At 50.1% G+C, this 24,272-nt stretch overlaps 2 protein-coding genes across 4 annotated transcripts; both read right to left on the reverse strand.

Moving 5' to 3' along the window:
* Positions 1 to 1,227: 1,227 nt before the first annotated feature.
* On the reverse strand, positions 1,228 to 17,532 carry YJU2 (YJU2 splicing factor homolog). Of its 2 annotated transcripts, none has more exons than XM_020895303.2 (8): positions 15,546 to 17,532; positions 13,267 to 13,367; positions 11,729 to 11,873; positions 9,574 to 9,708; positions 8,729 to 8,910; positions 7,457 to 7,577; positions 3,534 to 3,678; positions 1,228 to 2,382 (listed from the first exon to the last, which is right to left on the reverse strand). In XM_020895303.2, the coding sequence occupies exons 1-8, from the start codon at positions 15,567 to 15,569 to the stop codon at positions 2,270 to 2,272; spliced, it is 966 nt and encodes a 321-aa protein (XP_020750962.1). In that variant the 5' UTR covers positions 15,570 to 17,532; the 3' UTR covers positions 1,228 to 2,269. The 2 variants fall into 2 exon arrangements, with proteins under 2 accessions (XP_020750962.1, XP_020750963.1); XM_020895304.2 differs by having other exon boundaries at positions 3,534 to 3,675; positions 15,546 to 17,529.
* A 622-nt stretch (positions 17,533 to 18,154) lies between these two features.
* EBI3 (Epstein-Barr virus induced 3) lies at positions 18,155 to 24,248 on the reverse strand. Of its 2 annotated transcripts, none has more exons than XM_020895307.2 (5): positions 24,049 to 24,248; positions 23,294 to 23,417; positions 21,677 to 21,855; positions 20,028 to 20,185; positions 18,155 to 19,247 (listed from the first exon to the last, which is right to left on the reverse strand). In XM_020895307.2, the coding sequence occupies exons 1-5, from the start codon at positions 24,119 to 24,121 to the stop codon at positions 19,113 to 19,115; spliced, it is 669 nt and encodes a 222-aa protein (XP_020750966.1). In that variant the 5' UTR covers positions 24,122 to 24,248; the 3' UTR covers positions 18,155 to 19,112. The 2 variants fall into 2 exon arrangements, with proteins under 2 accessions (XP_020750966.1, XP_020750965.1); XM_020895306.2 differs by having other exon boundaries at positions 23,294 to 23,420.
* Between the last annotated feature and the right edge of the window lie 24 nt (positions 24,249 to 24,272).

Below are 24,272 nucleotides of genomic sequence, written 5' to 3' on the forward strand. Positions count from 1 at the left end.
AACTCCTAAGGTAGCCCCATCAGAACTTTCCTATCCTGCTTGAATTGTATCATTGTTAGCACCACCTCTAGTATCATGTTTATCCTATTATGGTATATGAGAGTACCTATTTTGGCTTTGTAGGTCACAGAATGTCTTAACCAGGGAGCAAAGGCAGTCATGGGTGACGTGCACACAAATAGGTGTGTTGGTGTGCCATAAAACTTTATTTACAAAGACAGGCCACGGGCTAGATTTAGCCAGATTTGTAGTTTGGTGACCTGTTTTAGGATGAAGTTAGGTTCACACTTAATAATACTAAGTAAATAATAGTAATGGATGGTGCACATACATGGCAAAAACTGCAGTGAATTGAGAGCAATGGGAGTTCCAGAAACAGTCTGAAAGAATCAATCAAAATGAGGAATTTCCCTGGTAGTCCAGTGGTTAAGAATCTGCCTTCCAATTTAGGGTAGGAGGGTTTGATCCCTGGTTGGGGAGCTAAGATCCCACATGCCGCAGGGCAACTAAGCTCATGTACCACAACTAAGACCTGATGCACCCAAATAAATAAAATAATTTTAAAAAATGAGCCAGAGAGCTCCCAACCCAATATCTTTTCACAACTACTTAAGCTAGATGACTTATTCATTTTTTCTATTTTATTTTTAAATTTTGGTCACACTGCGCAGTTTATGGGATGTTAGTTCCCCAACCAGGGATTGAACCCCGGGCCTGCAGCAGTGAATGTACCGAGTGCTAACTGCAGAAGTCCCCAGATGATTTGTTTTTACCCAGAGCCTCTGAAAGGCCTACATCCCAGGCACTGACAGCAGGATGCCGAGTTGGGGGAAAACGGGCAGTGGTGTGCTGGCACGGGCTTCACCACTGGCTCCTGCGGCCTCTGCTGATTCCCATGGTGTAGACACTCCTGAGGTGGCAGACGTTAAGCCATAAACATGATGCTGTTGAGTGCAGAACTGGGAACAGAGGTGCATGAGGCACCAGTTCTTACTAGCTGCTAGCGTGGTGGGCCTGCCCCAACCCCACTGTTGGGGCTTGGGAACCAGGCCTCCCTGGCCGTCTTTGCAGCCTCAGAGCCTTGATGTGAAAGCCCCTGAGCCCCTGCTGGAAGCCCTAGTGGGATCCTGGTTCACCTCTGTGCAATCCCTAAGCAGGAAAATTGCTGTAGGAAAGCAGATCCCCAATGTGGGGGTGGGGTGGGTCTCACCCCACAAACTCTGACACTGAAAACCACAAAGCCTCTTTATTCAAAGGACGAATGAAAGCCTGTAAGTATGTGTGTGTGAGAGAGAAGGGCTGATGTCAGTGACCCCAGGAAGGGCAGGAGAGAGGAGATGGAGGTTCATTAGATTGTGAAGGGGCTTCCCAGGTGGCTCTAGTAGAACCTGCCTGCAACTCAGGAGCCACAGGAGACTCAGGTTCGATCCCTGGGTCAGGAAGATCCCCTGGAGGAGGGCATGGCAACCCACTCCAGTATTCTTGCCTGGAGAATCCCATGGACAGAGGAGCCTGGCAGGCTACAGTCCATAGTCACAAAGAGTTGGACACGACTGAAGTGACAGAGCACACATTTGCATGCACAGGCTGCAGAAGTGTCTGGTGGGGGCACAGGACCTTCAACTAGAAAACACTGTAGTCAGAGGGGATCACATGAGGTGGAATCCGGCAACCTTGAAAGAACAGGAGGTTTGGAGTCAGACTCAATGGTCTCCTGACTTTATCAGCTTTCTACAAATTAGCCCCAAACTGAGCCTACGAAATAATGAGAATTTATTAGCTGGTGGTTTCTGAGAGTCAGGGGTCCAGGACTGGCTAGGCTGTGTGCCTCTGACATCCCATCCTCAGACATTGACAAAGAGAAGGTGCCCAGGCCATCAGCAGGTTCTTTCCATTGATTGCAGATGGTTCTGTGGTGGAAAGGGATGGAGCCCAGCCAGAGTGATGGGTGGTGGGTGGTGGGTGGTGGGTGGTGGGTGGTGGGTGGGCCCACCCCATGTCCAAAGCATGGCTGGCCTCTCAGGGACTGTCACAGAGACAACCTTGAAGCTGCTTCAGGATGTTGCAGTGTGACCTGGGGACCTGAGCTCCAGAGGGCAGGGGGACAGGAAGAAAACTGAGTCCCTCAACTGAAGTCTTTGCTTGCCCTGCCGGCCTTGGAGGACATTTGTGCTTGTCCAGTTGTGATTCTGCTTGCTTCCAAGGCTTCTGGCCCGGACCACGGCCGCAGCTGGCTGTGTGACCTTGATCAGGGAAGGGCAGGTGGGCCTCAGTTGCTGCCACTGCTGTCCTCACTGTCAGAATACACACCCAACTGGCTCAGGGAGGACGTGCTGGGGGTCTGGGGCGCTGGGCCAGCTGCCTGTCCATTCTTCATTGCACCTGGGGGAGAGGCAAGAGCTAGCAGTCTTGGGACAGTTGCAGGCAGGCCGAGCCTGGGGGAGGCCAGGAGAACAGGACCGGCCATTCCTGCTTGTGTGCAGCCTTTCTGTAAAGTATCTGGAGGACCTCTCACAGTTTAAACCCACACACCCCTTGACCCAGCAGCTCCACTTCTGAAATTGGACCCGGGTGGACACAGGCGCCCTGCTGGGGGTGCAGAAAATAGAAATGCTCCAGGTCCCAAGTGAAGCCAAGTACCATGGTGATAAAGAGGGGTGGACCTTGGTTCCACCACTCACCCCGGCTGTATGGTTCTGGGCAAGTGGCTCCACCTCTCTGGGCCTCAGTCTCCTCATCTGACAAACGGAGAAGTAACTGTTTTGATAAACATGGTCATGCATCTGTAAGGCTTGCTGGGCGCCAGGATCTACTGCAGGTGCCTGACTTGGAGCGTCTCAGGGAACCGGCCCCAAACCTTCTGAGGACCCATGAGGCTGATCCTGTTATCACCAGCATCTTCCAGGACAGGAAGCTCAGGCCCAGGGCAGGGGTGAGGGCCCTGGACCCAAGCACACGGAGGCATGGGGGGTCCTGCTCTTTCCACCTCACAGGGCCCACCTCACCCTAATTCTCCTTCTCCCTAGGGCCCCGGGGCCACACACAGCATTGATGACACAACAGCCAAGATGCAGATGCCCAGCACCCGACTTGGGAAGCTGGGGCCACTGTCCATGTATGGGGTATTGGCAGCCATGAGATCAGACAATTTATCCTACAGGCCTCTGAATGGGGTTTTTAAAGCAAACACTTGCTCCTTTTGGGCTTCCCCGGTGCCTCGGTGGTAAAAAATCTGCCTGCCGAGCAGGAGATGTGGGTTCGATACCTGGGTAAGGAAGATCCCCTGGAGAAGGAAATGGCAACCCACTTTAGTATTCTTGCCTCGGAAATCCATGGACAGAGGAGCCTGCAGGGCTACAGCCCATGGGGTCGTGAAAGAGTCAGACACGACTTAGCAACTAAACAATAGTTTGCTCCTCTTAATTAAAAAGGAAACTCCAGCCCTTCTTGCCTCACCCGGCTGCCCTCTCAACAGAACAGCACCACCTGCTGGCTGCCTGAGGCGCTGCATGCAGCTAAGGGCCTGAACCTACCTGGGAGGGGCGGGGCTCCTCCTCGCTGGATGCTGGTGTCCAGGTCTGTTTTCTTCACAACCAGGCCCGACAGCTGGGGCCTGCTGCCAAGGGTACCCACGCTGCGCTCCCAGCTCTCTGCCTTCCTCTTGGCTTTCGGGGTCTGCTGGGGGTGGGGGATGCGGGATGCGACTGGGTGATTTGTCTCCGATCTGTCCCTCCTCTGGCCTCCCTGCTCTCAGTCCCCAGCTGAGCCAGGATCTTTACCAGCCCCACGCCCCCTGTGGTGCTGAGGAGCCCTCTCCCCCTGCTCTAAACTCCTCTGTGGCTCCCCATTGCCCTAAGCTTGGTACTCAAGGCCTCTACCCATTTTCTATCCCTTACACCCTACCCTTACACTTCCTAAATCACATACACCAGGGTTGCTCACCTCCACATCTGTACCCACAACGTTCCCTCCACCTGGAATATCCCCTTTGTTTCGAGATCACTTGGTGAACTCCTACTCATCCTGCAGTACCCATCTCAAGTATCTGCAACCCTAAGACGCCTCTCCTCACAGTTCAGGCTCGGGTGAAAGCTGCATGTTTGTGTCCACAGTGCCCTCCACTGCTTTATTAACCACCTCCCCAGCCGCTGTGGGGTCCTGTGTGTTCACTGCGGGGTCTGCAGTAGGAGCTCAGTCTACAGCCATACCACCCTGAACACACCCCGCCTCATCTGTAGTAGGTGCTCAATCAACACGTTTGAGGGAATGAAGGGGGAGGCAGGCACCTCCCTGGTGCCTAGTGAGGGGGAGGGAACTAGTCAGGGGGAGACAAGGTGGCTCAGTCCACATCCAGCTCTTCAGTCTTATCAGAAGGGACCCCTTTTATGTTTGATGTTTATATAGAGGAACTGGAAACCACTAGAAGTAAGAGGCCCTGTTGGGGTTGGGGGTGCAGGGGGAGCACGACGGCAGGGGGCTGCCTGCACAGAGCTCACCATCTGGGGAGGAGAGAGGGTGGACGAGCAAGTAGATGGTCAGGACAACCACCATCATCTTTGTTTTTTTGGCAGTGTGGCATGTGGGATCTAGCTTCCCGACCAGGGATCGAAAACGTGCCTCCTGCACTGGCAGCATGGAGTCTTAACCACTGGACCTCGAAGGAAGTCCCAGGACACCATCGTCTTAATCAATGATGGGAAAGAAAGAAGTCAGGGTGATGGACAGCGTGGGGGTGGGGGGAGGGGGACAGGTGGTCAGGGGAAGAACCTGGTGAAGTCAGACATGGAGAAGTCAGCAAGCGAGATCGTGATATGGACTGAGCCTGGCCCATCTGAGGGGGCTAGCACAGCTAGGGTGGGGGCAGGGGGAGGAGGAGGACACAGTGGTCACACTGCATTCCCCCTGTGTGGTGACCAGGACAGATGCTGTCCACTGGGGTAACAGAGAGACTGGCAGTCCCAGCCAAAGCTTGCTCACCTGGCACCACTGAACTGACTGGTGGAATTAATTTCTGTCCTTCACCTTTTGTCAAACACCATGATGGGTTCCCATTAAACTAAACCCAGGGGACAGAGGGGTGAAAAGAGATTCTTTTGTAAAGTTACGGTGAAGTTTGTGTAATGCCTAACAAAACAAGAAAATCCACTATCAAATTAGCTACAAGCAAGATAACCAGAAAAGACTTAATAGTTATCCAAGACTATAGTAACCTAACTTAACCACTGGGTCATCAGGGGGAGGACTTCCCTGATGGTCCAAGGGTCAAGAACCTGCCTGCCAGTGCAGAGAACACAGATTCGGTCCCAGGTCTGGGAATATCCCACATCTCAAGGGATAACTAAGCCTGTGTACCACAACAAGGTCCAGTTCATGCGTCCTAGAGCCTGTGCTCTGAAAGAAGAGAAGCCGCAGTAATGAGACGACCTTGTGCTGAAACTAGAGAGTACACCCCACTGGCCACAACTAGACAAAGCCCGCTTGCAGCACTGAAGATCCAGGGCGGCCAAAAATAAATAAATAAACAGCAACAACAATGAAAGACTAGGCGGAGGGAATTCCCTGGTGGACCAGTGGTTAGGACTTCATGCTTCCACTGCGGGGGGCACAGGTTCGATCCCTGGTGGGGGAACTAAGACCCCACATGTTGTATAGTGCTGCCAAGATAAAATAATAAAATAGACTTAAAAGACTGGGGGAAAAATCATACAAGGCCATATTGTTTTGAAAGAACTTTCAATCTCTTATTCCACTTGAAACAAATAAACAAAGAGGAAATTTTAGGTGAATTTTGAGGGTGGATTATGCAAGAAAGACAGAGAGAGAACTCTGATCAGGGGATGCAGCCTCAAAGAAAATATCTTGGTTCTACATCAAAAGGTTGACAAGTAAGAGTGCATGACCCCCAAACCCATCCTCTTTAGAATTCGCAGCTTGAACATGGCTGCCCCTGTGAAAGACTACATTTCCCAGACCCTTTGCATCAGAATGTGGACAGGTGGTTCAGTTCTGACCAGTGGGGTGTGAGCAGAAGGATCTGCTCAACCAAAGGTATTGTTACCCTCAATGTCCTCCCCTGTCCCCAGCCCCTCCAAGTGGCCAGAGTGAACTGCCCTGCATTGAGGGCATCATCCTGGGGATGGCAGGACAATGAGGAGGAGGATGCCTCGGACACCAGGGTCCACCTTCCCTGTTCAGCACGGCCATGTACGACTGTTATTTGAGAGAAAAGTAATTTCTATGCAGTTGATACTGCTGTTACTTTGGGTCCTGTCCAGTGGCTGGACTGGTATTTAATACACACCAGGAACTTGTTTTGAGTTATAATAAAGTTTCTGGGTTCTCTGCATTATTTACCATTTCCCATTTTAAGCCCCTCCTTCGATTAACCAGAGTGGCCTCAATCACCTAGGATAAGACAGCTGTGGTGAAAAATGCTAGACAACCCCCTACCTCCCCACCCCCACAACCCTCTTTTTCCCTTCTTTCTGCTAATAATAGCATGGGCAGCTCCCAGTCTTCTTTGCAGTTCAAGGCGGCTACATGACTATGTCCGGCCACTGGGACTCCAGGTTCCAGGGGAGTGAGTGTGGATGGCATCTGAACCTGGGCCTCCAGGCACTGGCGGATGCTCCTCCTCACCCCCTCCACCTTCCCGCAGCCAGAACCCCAGGGTTCCCTGAGCTAGCTGTGACCACCGAGCTGGCAGCCATGCTCCAGGACAAGGCAGAACTAGGAGGAGCGAGGAACCTGGATCCCTGAAGTAACTGCATGAACAGGGCTGCCCAGGAGTCCAGCCCAGGACTGTTAAGCGCCTGAGAAATCAACATTTGCCTGACGTCTCTAAATCCAGCAAGTCTCTTTGTTTCTGCAGCTAGAGAAGGGGTGGAAAACTATAGCCCTGGATTTGCAGGGCAGGAATAGAGTCACAGACATAGAGAGCGGACTTGTGGACACAAGTAGGGCAAAGGAGAGAGTGGGTCGGGTTGGGAGAGAGGCACTGACGTATATACACTACCATGTGTAAGATGGATAGCTAATGGGAAGCTGCTATATAACACAGGGAGCTCATCTTGGTGCTGTGTGATGACCTAGAGGGGTGGGATGGGAGTGAGGGGTTACATGTATACATATAGCTGATTCACGCTGTTGTGCAGCAAAAGTTAACACAACACTGTAAAGTAATTATACTCCAATAAAAAAATAATAGAAAAAAAAAAAAAAAAAAACCTTACAGTCCCGGAGGGCTGCAACCTATCTTTGTAAATAAAGTTTTATTGGCACATAGCCATGCCTACTTATTCATATACAACCCACGGCTGTTTAGTGCTACAACAGTGGAGCTGAGCACTATGACCTGGACTGTCTGTGGCCTTTCAAGACAAAGTTAAGCCAAGCCCTGGCTTACCCTGTCCCTGCTTCACCTGAGAGCACACGGGAATGGGGTGGCCCCACTCACCTCGTCCAGGATGGCTGTGGGGTTGGGCCAGAGGGCTGGGTGGGGCTGGGTGGGGGTGGTGTCCTCCTCTGAGTCAGAGTCTTCAAGGAGCCTTCTTTTCCTTGATTCCTCCACTAGCGCCCTGCAGGAACGTGGAACATGCTTTTTCAGGGGAACAGTGGCCAGGACCCTCCCCCACCCCGCCACAATGAGGCACCTGGCTTTCCTCTCCTAGCCTCACTGAGTCAGGGATGGGGGTGCACAAATATCTAAAAAAAAAAAAAAAGTTCTTTGTCCACTGAATCCAGTGGGGTGGTTAAGCACTTGAAGGCTGGAACCAGCCTGTCTCGATTTGAACCCCAGCTAGGGGACTTCAGTCAGGGCTGTGTGTACGGCTCCTCACATCTCAGTTCCCTTGACCACCGTAATGGTGGGTCCAAACTCAAACTCAGAACAATGCCCATATCCAAATCGGGCTCAGTGAACACAGACTCCTCTCACTGCTAATCCCGGTCTCACTGACCTGCCAACCCAACAGTACTGGCTGTCCACCTACTATGTGCCCAAACCCCTTCCAGGCCCTGCATGCAGAAGCCAAACTGAGTCCCTGTTCAGATTTTAGGTGAGGAAGGACAGAAGACATATCAGGAAAAGGGTGAATCAGCAAGAAGTTTCCAGAAAGTGGGAGTTGCCCTGCAGAAGCATGGACACAGCAGGCCTGAGGCTGAAGCCTGGAAAGGCTGGCTTGCCAGACCAGCCCTTGGGGACAACTGGACCTGGACTCTTGGGCTCCCGCTACCCTCACTGATGGGAGCCTCCCTGCCCCAACACTATTTGGGCAAACAAGGGGTGCACTCTCCTCCTGGAGTCTGGGGGCTTGGCCAAGCTGGGCAGGTGCCTGCGTGACTGGCCCCCAATGAGAACCCCAAGCTAGATCTCATGAGCCTCCCCAGGGACCACACCTCACTCACGCCATCATGTCTCATTTTGGGGGAATTAAGCCCATATCATGAGAGGCAGAAGACTCTGAAATTTTGTGCCCAATCCCCCAATCCTGCCCCATGCCTTTTCCTGCTGTTGAATTTTTCCCTGTAACTTTTCATTCTAATTAACCACTGAACCTGGGGGTGGTCCTGGGGACCCCACACAGATGCCACAAGAGAGAAAACAAGATGGGGAGTGGGATGTGGGGAAGGCCTCCCCGAGATGGGAGCCATGCAAAGATTGGGAAGGGGGATTCCACGCAGAGGGAAGGGCACCCCCGGCCTCCTCTGGCCCCACTGTCCCACTCACGCCGTCTCCCGCTCATCCTCCTCCTGCTCCTGCCTCTGCCGCTCCTCCTCTGACAGGCGGTGTTGCCGCAGCATGGCCTCAAAGTCCACGTGGGCCTGCCGCTGGTTCAGGTCTTTGAGCTCTTGCAGGTTTTCCAGGACCTCCATCTCCAGCTTGGAGTCCTTAGTTCTGTTCTCCAGCACCTGGTAGGGACCGGGGCACAGACGTGGAGCTGAGAGCACTGCGACTCAAACCCCTCTGCCACCCCGTGTGGCCTGCCTGAACTTAGGGCATCACCATGGGCAAAGGAAGGACCCCCAACCCCAGGGCCTGGATCCACAGTGCCTGGTCCCTTCGCTGCACCCACTTCATGGCTCAGAACACTGAGGCTTGGGGAAGGGAAAGAGATTGCCCGAGACCACGTGGCTAGTCAGTATTGGAGCCAGGTGGCCTGGACTTCCAGCCTGGCTCCGTCACTAAGTAAAAATAATTTAAGTTAAAAAAAAAAAATGACTCCCTCCGTCTAGGACTCTAGACCCAGGTTAAGGGACTCAGGTGATGGGTCAGGCCCGTTCTGGGCAATCCCCCTTTCGTTAGGTCATCTGGGCCATAATTTAATCTTAACTTGATCATGGGAGTAAGATCCTTGTATACACAGTCCTGAGACTATGCAGCATGTGTCACCAGGAGGCGGGGGTCTTGGGGACATCTTAGAATTCTACTGACCATTCTTTCCACCCCAACACCCTGCCTGGAGGGTTAAGCAGGAAGGGGAATCGATTCCATCAGCACCCACACACAGGCACACACACACACACACACACACACACACACATGCATGCATGCACAGGTGGTGCCTGACTCACCTTCATGGGGTTGTTCAGCTCCTCGTCCTCCCGCTCCTTCTGTACCCTCTTCTCCTCCTCCTCCAAGAGCTTCTCGGCCTGGAAGTTCCTCGTGGCTCCATGCTCCATGGTGTAGTCTGTGTTTTCAGGGTCTGTCTGGGAGGGAGGACAGGCATACGTCAGCTCCCATGTCTCTGAGCATTAAAAGCTTCTGCTGAACAGTGGCTAGCAGCCTGCAACACCTTCTTTCCCTGTTTCATGACTCTTAACACTGATTCTTTTTCCTGTCTTATTGCTTTGGCGAGTACAGTTCTTTCTTTCCAGTGCTCCTGTCTCTTGTCACAGAATCACTGAACTCCCTAGCATGGATTTTCAGATCCTTCTCCACCTGCTCACTGTCCCTATGCTGACCTTCACCCTCCACATGTTTGCAAATAAGTTTCTGGGTCTCTGTACAAATCTTTTTTTTTTTTTTTTAATGTTTTGACCACACAGCATTACATGCAAGATCTTTGTTCCCTGACCAAGGAATGAACCCATGCTCTGTGCAGTGGGAAGTGCAGATTCTTAACCACTGATCCACCAAGGAAGTCCCTGCACAAATCCTTTCTGTATGTGTGTGTGCACACATGTGCACTTGACCTTCCTCTGATTATAAATTACACATAGACTATGTATAAAGCATGGCCCTATTTGTGTTTATAAAATAGAAAAGCAATATATAACATGGTATCCTGGATGAGACTCTGGAACAGAAAGGTGACATTAGTGGAAAAATTGAAATCTGTGTCATATCTGGAATGTGGTTAAAAGAACAATCTAACAATCCAGTGTTGGTTTCTTATTGTGGCAGATACAATGTGGAAATGGAAGAAGTTAACAGGAGGGGAAGATGGTGAGGGGCAGATGGGAACTCTCTGCTATCTTTGCAACTTCTCTATAAATCTGAAACTACTCCAGAATAAGATGTTTACTGTTTAAAAGAAAAAGCAAGGAGGAGAGTAATCCTTGTGTGCACCTGTATCCAGAGCACTTTATGTAATCCTAGTTATTTCATCAGCTGAAATTCTTCAACAGAAAAGCCAATTTATAACATTCTGCCACAGCTTTTCTAAACTTTAAAAAATTAAAATGTATTCATTAATATCTAAATATATACATACTTCACAATGTAGGTAAAAAAAACGTTTTTCTGGAGACAACCTAACTGTCTATTAGCTAATGAGCAGACAAACAAAATGTGATCCAGCTACACAGTGGAATATGACTCAGCTTTAAAAAGGAGAGAGGCACTGATACTCGCTACAATATTCCTGAACTTTGAAAACATGATGGTTCAGTGAGAGAAGTCAGACACAAAGGGCCACACAGCATGCGATTCCTTGATAGGAAATGTCCAGACAAACCAGAGACACAGAGTGTATTCGTGATTGCCAGGAGCTGGGGGAGAGGATGGAGGTTAATTTGGGGGTGATGAGAATGTTCTCGAATTAGAGAATGCAATTTAGCACATTAGGAATATACTAAAAACCACTGAATTATACATTTTAAAACAATGATTGTGTGGCATATATAAGCCATATCTTATAAAACTGTGTTTAAAAAGTAAATAATTAAAACATAATTTATAATATACCTTTTGCTTATTTTAATAAAATCTAATGGTTTAAGAAAAAAGTCTCTGGCAAAAACATACTCAAACAGCATAGAAGTACGAGGAGAGAAAACTAAGTTTTCTTCATCTCTTTCCCAAATTGTTTTTTTTAACCCTTTAGTTGTAGCATGCAAACTCTTAGTTGTAGCATATGGGATCTAGTTCCCTCACCAGGGATGAAATCCAGGCCCCCTGCATTGGAAGCTTGGAGTTTTAGCCACTGGACCACCAGGGAAGTCCCTCAAGTTCTTAATACCACCCTCAGGATGACAATGAAAGTAAAAATATGAGCTGCTATCAGCCAAAAAAAATTCCAACTTACAGTAGCCTGTCCATCAAACCTTGTTACTATATATCTAGGTTGCTTCTTGGTTTTCTGCCTTTATAAATAACACTCCTGTGAACTTCTCCTTGAACTTCTGCTGTTTCCTGGGGAGAAGGTGAAATGGGATTTCCCTGGAGGGAGGGGACAGGAGTGGTGACCCCCCAGTGGAGGAGGGACTGGTCTGGGTGGCTGCTTACCTTGAAGGTGATCTCTGCCAGGCAGCGCGTGCACTTGATGTAGAAGCGGAAGATGGGCAGGCCCAGGTAGGACTCATTCTGCACGGTCTCTTTGCGAGCATTGAACTTCTTGCCCTTGTAGATGTATTCTCCACATGTCTTACATCTGTGGGGAGGAACAGGGACTCAAGTCACCTCAGTACCCTGGTTCTTGCTGGTGGGACCCTTGAGCATTCTGGCAGATAACCACTTGCATACCTCCAGGGATGGGGAGCTCCCTCCCAACCAAGAAGCCTGTGCCACTGTGAGTAAGGATTCCCCTTAGCTGGCATATTCTTCTCACTAGTATCTGCCTGTCTTCTTGGAAAGCACCCAGATGACGAAAGCTAGGTGAGACTTGCCTGTTTCCCACTCCCAGATGCCAGCCTGGTGTTCATGGGGCATCCTGACCTCCGGAGGGAGGATTCCACTTGGGGGGATGCCACATGAAGCAAGGCAGAGCTCTGGCACTCTGCCCTCCCTCAGCCCCTCCTGCTCAGCCCCTGTGCTCCCCAGGCCCAGTGTGCCGGCCCCCTGGCTGTTCCTACAAACACCCCAGCTCGGTCCCACCTGTGGGCCTTCACCATTGCAATTCCCATAGCCCGTGACAAACTCCAACCCTTAGATTCTAGTCCACTGGTATTTCTTCTGATATTTCCCTAATCACCCAGCAAAACCCCCTGCCCCCTTCCCCATCACCATCCAGTCACTCTCTTGTGACAATCTGTGTGTCCCACAAATGCTTTTCATGAATATGCCAGAGCACTTGTTTATTATCTCTACTCCTCACCAGACTGGGACTCTGTGGGGCCAAGTCTTGATCCCCCCAGTGTCCCTGGCACTCAACAGTACCCAATAAATGACTGCTGAATAAAAACAAATGCATGAAGGAGAAGGAGAAGACAAGCAGATCAGTAACATGTAAACACGTGCTGAACTTCACTAACAAAGGTGGCTTTGGTTACCACTTCATTTCAGATGTGCAAAGATGTGAAAAACTGTGGGGCTGGGAATTGGTGAGATATGGTCATTACAAGACGGTACAAAGGACGAGGTCTGGGGACTAGTGGCAGGGGAGGGAAGCATAGATGGGGTTGGGTTGGGGATCAGAAGGTTGTTCTGAGGGGATGAAATTTAAGCCAAGCCTTGGAGGGTGAAAAAGAGCCAACCATATGAGAGCAGAGGGAAGTGTATGCCAAGCAGAGGGAACAGCCTGTGCAAAGGTCCTGGGGCAGGAACAGACAGGGCTGCTGGAGAAAGTCAATGTGTGTACAGGACTCCGTCTCACACTCACGCTTCTACTACCAAAGACTGAGCTCTCAGGCACCGGGTGGAAGCTCTGAGCAGTCAGGAAGATTGATCCTCAGTGGCAGGAAAGACAGGTCACCTGCTTACTGGGCTCATGTCTGAGTCAGGACTGGTGACCTGGTCTGAGCTCTGGGGACAGGCTGCTCCCTGTGGATGCCGGGCATGGGGTCTGTCCACCACGACGAGTGCAGGGGCCCTGAGGGGTCACTCACCTCATGTTGAAGGGAGCCATCAGCCGCACCACATACTGACGATCTTTGGGCAGCTTGAGCTTGGGAATCTTTGATGGGTCAAAGTCAGGGGGGTAGTATTTCTGTGGGGAGGAACGTAGTGTCAGGGAAGCTGCTTTCAGGTGCAAGGGAGGCCAGAGGCAGAGGGAAGGGGCTCTGGGGAGCTGAGCCTGGGTCCCTAATACCACCCCCAGGTACAGTGAGTTGATGAGAGAACTCCTAGGAGGCTCACACACTTGTACTCATGGCTCCTATTCATCAACAGCAAAAGGACACAGAGGAAAACCAGCAAAGGCAAAAAGGTGCATGAGGCAGGGCCCAGGCAGACCAGGTAGAAGCTCCCAGGGTTTTCTCCTGATGGAGTCAATTCCCCCAATGATAAACTGTGACAACACATGTGAAATGTCTCCCCGGGGAGCTCAGGGGGACACAGCACCCAGGGTTTTCACTAGCGGCTGGTCTGCCCAGTGCATACAATGATTCCAGACTCCAGGAGAGGAGCATATGCTCAGCACAAATCACACTGTTTATACAAACAATTTAAGCACAGGGAGCCATTCTTTTCAGTGAACGGTAAGAACCATCCTGAAACTCAAGTTCCCAGATGCCAGTCCAAGTCCAGCATAGCAAGCTGGCCTTTCTATCTAAGGCAAGCAGCCTCAGGCCTGCAGTATTAACTCTTTCTGCATAGGAGTCTGAGATGGGAGATGTGAGGAAGGAGAGCTTGGATTATGGAAAAAAGAACTACATACGATAACGCAAAAATAAAGCACTTTGCATTCTGAACACTTCCTATGTGCCAGGTACTACATTGTTGTTGTTTAGTCACTCAGTCTTGTCTGATTCTTTGTGACCCCACGGACCATAGCCCAACAGGTTACTCTGTCCATAGGATTTCCCAGGCAAGAATACTGGAGTGGGTTGCCATTTCCTTCTCCAGGGGATCTTCCCCACTCAGAGATCGAATCTGCCATCTCCTGCACTGCAGGGGAATTCTTTACTGCTGAGCAAGTGGGGGAGGCCCAGGTACTACACAGAGAGTTTGATGTCCCCTGACTCATGGAATTTTTGCAAAGACTCTATTAAATAGAGAAAGGTGTGCCCATTTCACAGAGGAGGAAGCTGAGTTCCAGTGATTTCAGCTACTCAGGATCACACAGGGTGAAGAGCAGAGCCAGGATTCAGAACCAGGGACATGACTCAGGAAACTGTGGTATAGTGATTAGGAGCATGAGTTGCAGAGCTGGGGGACGGAGTGTCTTGAGTCTGACTACTCTACTCTCTGGCTATCACATAACCTCTCTGGGTCTCAGTTTCCTCATCTAAAGGTGGGATAACCTGTCCACCTGAGAAGATCTGATGAATATGACACTTCAAGCAGTGCCTGGAACAGAATTATCTACCAGTAAGTTATGGAAAAAACTGGGCTCTCAGTTGGATCCTCAGGATGGAAGGACCTTCCTGGACTCGAAGTCCAACACATTGCACTGGGGCTGGCGTCCAAATACAGGTGTTTAAAACATTAGAGCACTGAGTCACAGTAAGGGGCATCAACCTGACCTCGAAAACCTGGGCTCCAAGCCATCAGTCTGGAGGTCTGTTCTCTACTTCTTCCTGACATCCTGGGCTTACACACTCCCAGGCTGGGGAGCTCAACCCCCTTGCCGGGAGCACAGACCTTCCTGGAGGGTGGGGAACAGGGACTCTAAATTCCGGAGGGCTCTTCTCCAGAAGCTGAACCCTGCCTTTCCGAAACCAACTCCACACCCAAGACTCCCAGTCTTCCCCAACAGAACTGGGAGAAGTTGATGCAATTGGAAGGATCCCCTTGCAACAGAGCAACAGTTAGCAAAGCCTAATCCCTCCAAGGAACACGCAGGGCTAGAACCCCAAGCGGGGCGGGACTTAACAGAGCCACGCCTCCTGAAGACAGGCGTGTAAGCGCGAAGAACACGGTCCTAAGGAACCTCCGCCCCCCAAGAGACTTATAGGATAATCCCTTTAAAAATCCAATCAGAAGTGATTGGATAAATAGCCTAAGCTCCGCCCACACAGGTGATTGGGTACACTCCAGCCTCTAGGCTTCGCGAAGGCCCACCCTCCACGGAAAGTGATTGGGAGGAGTCTAGAGAGCCCCGCCCAACGGAAGGCCGTTGGAGAAGAAGACAAAGATTCTAATAGAAGGGTATACACAGCCCCCCTCGACCCGAGCTTCGAGACGTCTCGCCCCAGGTCGAAAACCCTAGTCGCCCAACACTTACGTTTAAAACTTTTCGCTCCGACATCTTCGCCTCCTACTCTTTTCACGAGCACGAGAGTACTGACTACGCTTGGTGCTTGTCGGACTTCCCCCTCTCTCTTCTGTATTTCCGCTTCCGTCACCTCCTTCAGCCGCTATTATTGGCTGCAGCGTATATGCCTTGCCTTTTTCATTGGTTCTGATCCCCGCCTGTCAGCATTCGGTCCATCTATCTTCCCTCCTCAGTGGCAACCTCATCAATATGCCACAAAGGTTCCGGCGTCGTTCTGGATTTGAAGGAGAAGCTTTGCCCCCTAGAGGTCGTCAGGGGACGTGGCTGCTGGCTGCGACATTCCCTATAGTTCCTTTATTCAACAAATAAAGAATTCAGCGTTGAGTGCTTACCCTGTAGACACTACACGTCGTTCCTGTGTCCCTAGCGCTCACCTGGGGACTGGGACAGTTCTCACGGGCTACACAGGCCCCACCCCAAGTTTATCTTGAGTCATCGGCAGAGACTCAAAGACCAGGCTTCAGATCTACCTCCCGCTACATGCACTGGCTCCCAGATGTCCCCTCCATGGTTTGCCGCTGCCTTGTCCTTCTAAAGAGGACGTTCCTCCTCGCACTTCCTCCTTTCCTTTTACAAATGTTTGTTCTGTGTCAAAGATGTACTCAGTCTCTGGGGCACATCGGAGAACAAGATTTCTGTCCTCATGGAGATCACTGTCTGGTGGGACTGACTGGCAATAAACACACAAAAAACCCATTTGGGTCCTGGTAAGTGATCCAAAGAAAATAAAACAGGGTGACATATGGAAAGTGATGAGAAGGGGCTGCTTGAGATGTATGAGTGTCCTATAACTGCTGTAACAAAGTATCACAGGCTCAATTTTTAAAATTATTTTTTTGTTTGTGCTGGGCCTTCATAGCTGTGCCGGCTTTCTCTAGCTGTGGCGCGACGGCTTCCCACTGCGATGGCTTCCCTTGTTGCGGAGCATGGGCTCTAGGGTCCATGGGCTTCAGCAGTTGTGGCACTCAGGCTCAGTAGTTGCAGCTCCTAGGCTCTAGAGCACAGGCTCAGTAGTTGTGCTCGGGTTTACCTGCCCTGCAGCATGTGGGATCTTCCAAGACCAGGGTGTCAAAACTGTGTCCCCTGTATCGGCAGGCGATTTCTAGCCACTTTACCACCAGGGCAGTCCTTAAGCTCATTACTTTAAAACACTTATTAGAGTTTTGGAGATGAGAAGTCTGGAATGGGAATGGGTGGCAAGGCTGGTTCTTTCTGCAGGCTCCAGAAGAGAATCCATTTCCTTGTCTTTTCCAGCTTCCAGATTCTGCCAGAATTCAATGGCTGGTGGTCCTGCATCACTCTCATCTCTGCCACCATTGTCACATCACCTTCTCTGTCTCCCTCTGACCTTCCTGCTTCCCATCAATAAGGACACTTGTGATCATCTTGCAGCCACCTGGATAATCCAGTATAACTCTACTTCATTTTCATTAACTCAATGAAAGATCCTCAAACGTTCAGTTCAGTTCAGTTCAGTCACTCAGTCGTGTCCGACTCTTTGCGACCCCATGAATCACAGCATGCTAGGCCTCCCTGTCCATCACCAACTCCCGGAGTTAACTCAAACTCATGTCCATCGAGTTGATGATGCCATTCAGCCATCTCATCCTCTGTCGTCCCCTTCTTCTCCTGCCTTCAATCTTTCCCAGCATCAGGGTCTTTCCCAATGAGTCAGTTCTTCGCATCAGGTGGCCAAAGTATTGGAGTTTCAGCTTCAGCAGCAGTCCTTCCAATGAACACCCAGGACTGATCTCCTTTAGGATGGAATGGTTGGATCTCCTTTCAGTCCAAGGGACTCTCAAGAGTCTTCTCCAACACCACAGTTCAAAAGTATCAATTCTTCGGCACTCTGCTTTCTTCACAGTCCAACTCTCACATCCGTACATGACCACTGGAAAAACCATAGCCTTGACTAGACGGACCTTTGTTGGCAAAAAATGTCTCTGCTTTTTAATATGCTATCTAGGTTGGTCATAACTTTCCTTCCAAGGAGTAAGCATCTTTTAATTTCATGGCTGCAATCATCATCTGCAGTGATTTTGGAGCCCAAAAAAATAAAGTCTGACACTGTTTCCACTGTTTCCCCATCTATTTTTCATGAGGTGATGGGATCAGATGCCATGATCTTAGTTTTCTGAATGTTGAGCTTTAAGCCAACTTTTTCACTCTCCTCTTTCACTTTCATCAAGAGGCTTTTTAGTTCCTCTTCACTTTCTGCCATAAAGGTGGTGTCATCTGCATATCTGAGGATTCTCAATTCTGTTAAATTAATCACAGCTGCAAAGCCCTTTTTGCCATGTAAGGTACCATATTCAAAGGTTCTGGGAGTAAGGACATGGATATCTTTGGGGGAGGGGTCTTTAGTCTTTGCCATAGCTGAGGTGGTCAGGGAAGGCTTCTTGGAGGAGGTGACCTTTGAATTGAGAGCCTTGAGTGAAATGTACAGAGAAGTTCCTGGGCTGAGAAAAATCCTTCAGAGCCTGGCTGTGTGACACCCTCCTCAGATAAATCATCCCAGATAAACTTATGTCCCCCTCCAGCAGGGCTCACATCTGGGCAGCTTTTTAAAAAAATTTATTTATTTGGCTGAATCAGGTCTTAACTGTGGCATGAGGGATATTTGCTGCATCATGTAGGATCTTTCCTTGTGATTCAGGAATTCTCTAATTGTGGTGCATGGGCTCAGTAGTTGGAGCACTTGGGTTTAGTTGCTCTGAGGCATGTGGGATCTTAGTTCCCCCACCACGGATGGAACCCACGTCCCTGCTGCATTGCAAGGCAGACTCTTAATCACTGGATCACCAGGGAAGTCTCTCTGGGCAGCTTTTTTTTTTTTTTTTTTTTTTTTAGTTCTACCAGTTTATTGCTACCAACCCATCTCCCTCCACCCTCGTGCACACATGCTCAGTCATGTAATCCCATGGACTTCAGCCCGCCAGACTCCTCTGTCCATGGATTTTTCCAGGCAAGAATACTGGAGTGGGTTGCCATTTCCTTCTCCATCTGGGCAGCTTTTGAGTAACTGTGTGAAGGAAACTGCTGAACTGAACAAATCCCATCATTCCATCCCAGGCAGAACCCAGATCACCCCTACTCTGCCTCCCCCAGCCCCGTCTCTTCCTCTGGTCCAGCCCTGATCCCACGTGTGGGAGTGGGGACTCAATCTGTGTGTGTGTGTGTCCTGATCTGTTTCTCCTCCTTGGGGCTCACGTGGATCTGCTGAAGGAAGGAAGAGTCCCAATTCTAGTGACACTGATCCGTTCTAATCAAACAATTGAAAAATCTCATATTCATAGTTCCCAAAGCATTGCACTGTGTCAAAGGACGGAGGGAACACATTCCCATTTCACAGATTGAGAAACTGAAACTCAGAGAGGCAAAGTCACTTTGTCCAAGATTGCCCAGCAACTCGACAGTGGTGAACCCAGGCCGGATAGGTCCCATCCGTCCTTAGGTGGATGTCAAGGGCATGGCCCCTCTTCAGGAATGCGGGGAGCCCCTGCTACTTGCCCAGGGTCAAGTAGCAGCAGGGAGACTCCAGGCACTCCATTCCCCGTAGTCGGTGAGGTCCTGAGCGGCCACCTGGATGCAGTACTTGGCTTGAGGCCTCACAGCCTTGAGGGTGAAGGATGTGGCTTCAATTGGCCCCACCTGAGAGCAGAAGCAAGGCTGGGTCAGTGGGAACGAGAATACTCTGTGATCAAGGCTTCTGTCCCCCTGCTCAGGCTGTTGCTCCGGCACTCAGGCACCAATGTCCATTTTAAACAGCATGCCCTCTGTGGCCCCCTCCACACCTTTGGCCACCTTCAACATCTTGCTGAGCAGGGAAAGACTACCCCTCCAGGGTCAGGCAGTTCTTGGTCAACCAGGAGCGTGCCTTTCATATACAAACCAACCCACCCTGAGTCCACACCCCCACCAATCCCTTTGTCCATCACTTATTCCTGTTCACGGCTGAGTGATGGTCCCATGAGTGGACGGATCACACATTGTGGATCCATCATCTGTTGAGGGCCCTGACATTGTCTCCAGCTTTTGGCCATTGTAAGTAATGCTGCTGTGAACATTCATGTACAAGTATTTGTTCAAGATCCTGTTTTTTATTTTTTCAGGTGGATGCTCAGGAGTAGAATTGCTGGGCTGCCTTTTTAAAGAAATATTTATTTATTTTGACTGTGCTGAATCTTAGTTAGAACATGCAAACTCTTAATTGTGGCATGTGGGATCTAGTTCCCTGACCAGGGATTGAACCCTGGGCCCCCTGCATTGGGTGCTCAGAGTCTTAGCAATCAAGTCTTAGCGACTGGATCACCAGGGAAGTCCCTGGGCTGCCTTTATGTCACACACCAGGACCCTAAGCTGTGACCCAGACCCCAGTACACATTTACACATGCTCTTCCCTCTATCCAGGAACCACACCCGTCTCCTCACCTGACGGAAGCGGGTAGCCCCGTGACGCTTGTAGCGGATCCGGTACTTGAGGGAGAAGATCTCCGGGAAGGGCCAGGTCCGGGGGGGCTCCCATTGCACCCACAGCTGCTGCCCAGGGAGGGGGCTCAGGCGCACGCCTTCTGGAGGGTCTGGTTTGACTGATGGACAAGCAGGAGGCATGGTTAGCAAAGGGGACATTCATTCATTCATTCAACCAAACAATAATTATTGAGTGTATGGCAATGTTCTGGATGTTGGGACACAGTAGCCCTGTTCTCTTGGAGCCCAGTCCCTCCAGGCAGAAGACAACAGACAAGAGGCAAATCTGAAGGTCATAAAGAGGAAGGAAGAAAGTTCAGGAGTGCAGGGAGGGGAGTGGGTTGCAATATTCTTTGAGACACAATTTACACACCAGAGAACTCCCTCTTTTAAAGTGTATAGTTGTGGTTTTCATATATTCAGAGTGTTGTGTAACCATCACCACTGTTTAACCCAGAACATTTCATCACCCCCCAAAGAAACTCTGACCATATTAGTAGTCACCCTCCATTCCTCACTCCCTAGACCCTGACAACCAGGAACCCACTCTCTGTGTCTGAGGATCTGCCTGTTCTGGACGTTTCCTATCAGTGGAATCACACCCTGTGTGTCCTGCTGTGTCTGTTTCTCTCACTGAGCATCATGTTCTCAGGGTCCATCCACATGGTAGTGAGTGTCTGGGCTTCTCTGCTTTTTATGGCTGAATAATATTCCAGGGTGTGGATGGACACATTTTGAGAATCCATTCATCAGTTAATGAGCATTTGTGTTGCTTCTGATTTATGGATAACGCTGCTATGAACATTTATGTACACGTTTTTGTGCTTCCATATCTTTTAGATATATACCTAGGACTGGAATTTCTGGATTACTCGGTAATTTATGTTTAACTCTTTGAGGGTCTGCCAGACTGCTTTCTAGCAACCACTAACAATGTGTGATGGTTTGCAATTAAAAAAAAAAATGCTCAGGGGAGGATTCACTGAGGAGATGACATCTGAGTTGAGACCTATAGGAGGTGAAGGAGTAAATGCAGGTCTAGGGAGGAAGAGCCGTCTAGGCAGAGGGCACAGCATGTGCAAGAGCCCTGGGGCAGGACTGTGCCTGACATGCTGGAGGAACAGTGAGGAGGCCCATGTGGCTGGAGCAGAGTGAGCAAAGGGGAGAGAGGGAGGAGGAAAGGACGCGGAGGGGATGGGGAAGGTCATGCAGGGCATTGTGGGCCATGGGGAGGACTTGGGCTTTCACCTGCAGGGAGGTGGGAGCCCTGGAGGGCTCTGAGCAGTGCAACGATGGGACCAGACTGGAGTGCTCACAGGTGCTCTCTCATGGCTGCTTCAGGAAGGACAGATGGATGTGAGGGCAGGAGTGAGGGAAGGACCGAGATTGGCTGTGCTGGTCCAGGTGGGCGATGATGAAGGCTGGACCAACTAGGGGCTCCAGAGAGGGAGAGGTGGGCTGATTCTTAGTCAACTGTGAAAGTGGATCCCACAGAATCCATATAGATAAGACAGGATCTCATCCTGACAGGTGGGAGGTGAATCTGTTTTGGGGGAGGAGTAGGAGGAAGGTGGGGGGCCCTCCACACTCCCACCTCGACCCCTACTCACTGATGTGCTCTGGGACAAAGGGCAAGAAGCTGCTGCTGACACCACTGGGGTGGACAGCGGTGATGTTGAGCACATAGGGCACCATGGAGAACATCTGGACATCGGGGATGATACAGCTGGTGGCTTCTGGTGTCGGCTGGAGGCAGGGCCAGCTTTCCCCATGGGCTGCCACGCCGAGCCTGAACATGGAAGGAGTGCTGTGAGGATCCTAGCACTTCATGCTGGCCTACCTGTGCCCTGACCCCATGTGAGGACAGCAGGTCAGAGTCCTGGTCTTGGCTGTGTGATCCTAGGGGTCCCTCAACCCAACATCACAGAACTTGGGTGACCCAGGGTTGGAGGGAACATCCCACTAGGAGGTGCTAGGGTCTGGGCTGTAAAGCTTTCATCAACATTCCAGCCTTAGAATGCCAACATTCCCAGGTCTATGATTCACAGATTCTGGACTCTGAAATAATGATTCCAACTCTCTTGAGTTCTGGCACCCTTAGATTTCAGACTCTAGAGACTGTGGAGTTTAACACCACTCAGAACCTTCCACAGCATCCAAAACGTTCTGCTTCTGCAGTGTGGATGTGAATGAAGTGCAGTCAGTGCAACTGAGTGGGACTTTTATCTAATCTACATGTTTCCCCGGTGGCTCAAATGATAAAGAATCTGCCTACTATGCAGGAGACCTATGTTCTAGTGCTGAGTAGGGAAGACCTCCTGAAGAAGGAAATGATAACCCACTCCAGTATTCTTGCCTGGGAAATGCCATGGATAGAGGAGCTTGGCAGGCTGCAGTTCCTGGGTTCACAAAGAGTTGGCTACAACTGAGTGATTAACACTTTCTGCTTTCTTTCTAATCTACATGAAGTTTCTAGTTATCAGAAAGCTTGAGAAAGTTTCTCAGAACAACTCAGGTGTATGAATCTACTTTCCCAAACACAAATGTTATGAAATCTAATTACAGATCAATATTTTCCAGTGAACATTAAGCATCTGAATTGAAATGTGATATATACATAAAGCATCAATGGAATTTCCATGACTTAGTATAACAGGACTGAATGTACAATATCTCATTAATTTTTAAAGTTTTGATGCATGTTGAAATAATGCTTTGGTTAATCCTATTCATGATAATAAATCAATTTCTAGTATAAATTTCTAGTATAAATGGAGAAGGAAATGGCAACCCACTCCATTATTCTTGGCTGGAAAATCCCATGGACACAGGAGCCTGGCAGGCTACAGTCCATGGGGTTGCAAAAAGTCAGATATGACTGAGCAACTGAACGTGCATGTTAGTATAAATTTAAATATATGAAACCTATATAAGCATGTTAAAGCACATTACATTCAATCAGATGGTACATATTTGGAGTATTTGAATATTATTTAAATAAAATATTAAAACCAGTATCACCATTTTTTTTATTTTTCAAATGGGGCTTCTAGGAAATTTTACCCTCCACACATGGCTGACAATATGTATTTTAGGGAGTGTACTTCTAAGGGTTGGTGTTGCTCTAGAATTTCGAGTGTTTCAGGTTCTTGCTAAGTGTTCAGCTACCCTGATCCTAGTGGGTCAGCCCAGTTTTAGTCCCCATGAAGCCCTCCAAGCTCTCTGACCTGTATGTGGCAATGAACGATGTGGGCCTGGTGGAGTTCGGAGGAGTGGGCGGCAGGGTCCAGGAGCAGTCTATGGCGACCGGGTACCTGGAGGCCTGGCACCACATCCTGGGCTGGGAGGAAGCTACTGGGTGGCCCGGAGAGAGAGAGAAAGAGTGAGCTTCTCATTCACTGGAACTGTCGAAGCCTTACTGTGGCTCACCAGCCCCTACCTTGCTGCCAGCCAGTGCTGGGCACACAGCAGGCACCTAATAAAGGTTTGTAGAATGAATGAGTACATGAATGAAAGGCATTCACATCATCTCCCACCCCTTGATACAACCTGCCATGGCAGGAACTACTACTATTAGCCCATTTTCCAGATGGGAAAACTGAGGTTGAAGGAGACACAGAGGGGACCTGGGGGTGGCAGGGACTTCTGGAGGGAGAGAGATGCTTTACTAAACCCCGTCTTTGTGATAGTTTTGTTTTGAATCACATGAAGTGAATGAATACAACTAAAATGTCTCTCTCCGCCAGTCTTCCTCCCTCCAGGCTGCGGCTGCCGCTTCCTGGTCCCCTTGGGGTAGGACTTGCCTCTTTGTGCCTCAGTTTCCCCCATCCATGCAATGGGATGGTAACCCTCTCCCACCAGTGGGCATACAGAAGGCATGTGGGCTCCCACCCCATCCAGAAGATTCCACGGCATACCAATCCAGTCCTCAGACAGTGTCCCTCTGCCAGGACTCCCTCCAACTCCCAGGGTCCACACATACCTTCTCTCTCGCGACAGAGTGAGCAGCCCACCCAGAGGCTGACGGCAAAGACCAGGACGAGTCTCAGGGCCATGGCTCTGGCGGGCTCTGCTCTCAGGGGCTGGGGCCAGGAGTACCCTCAGGGAGGCAGGGGACTCAGGTCCCACCCAGGGGAAAGCCCAGCCCCCTTTGGAGGCCCCCTACTTCCTCTTCCCTGTCTGACTCACCGCCCAGTTCCTGGGGCC

Source organism: Odocoileus virginianus, chromosome 3 (genome assembly GCF_023699985.2).
Source record: "Odocoileus virginianus isolate 20LAN1187 ecotype Illinois chromosome 3, Ovbor_1.2, whole genome shotgun sequence".
Lineage (NCBI taxonomy): Eukaryota > Metazoa > Chordata > Mammalia > Artiodactyla > Cervidae > Odocoileus > Odocoileus virginianus.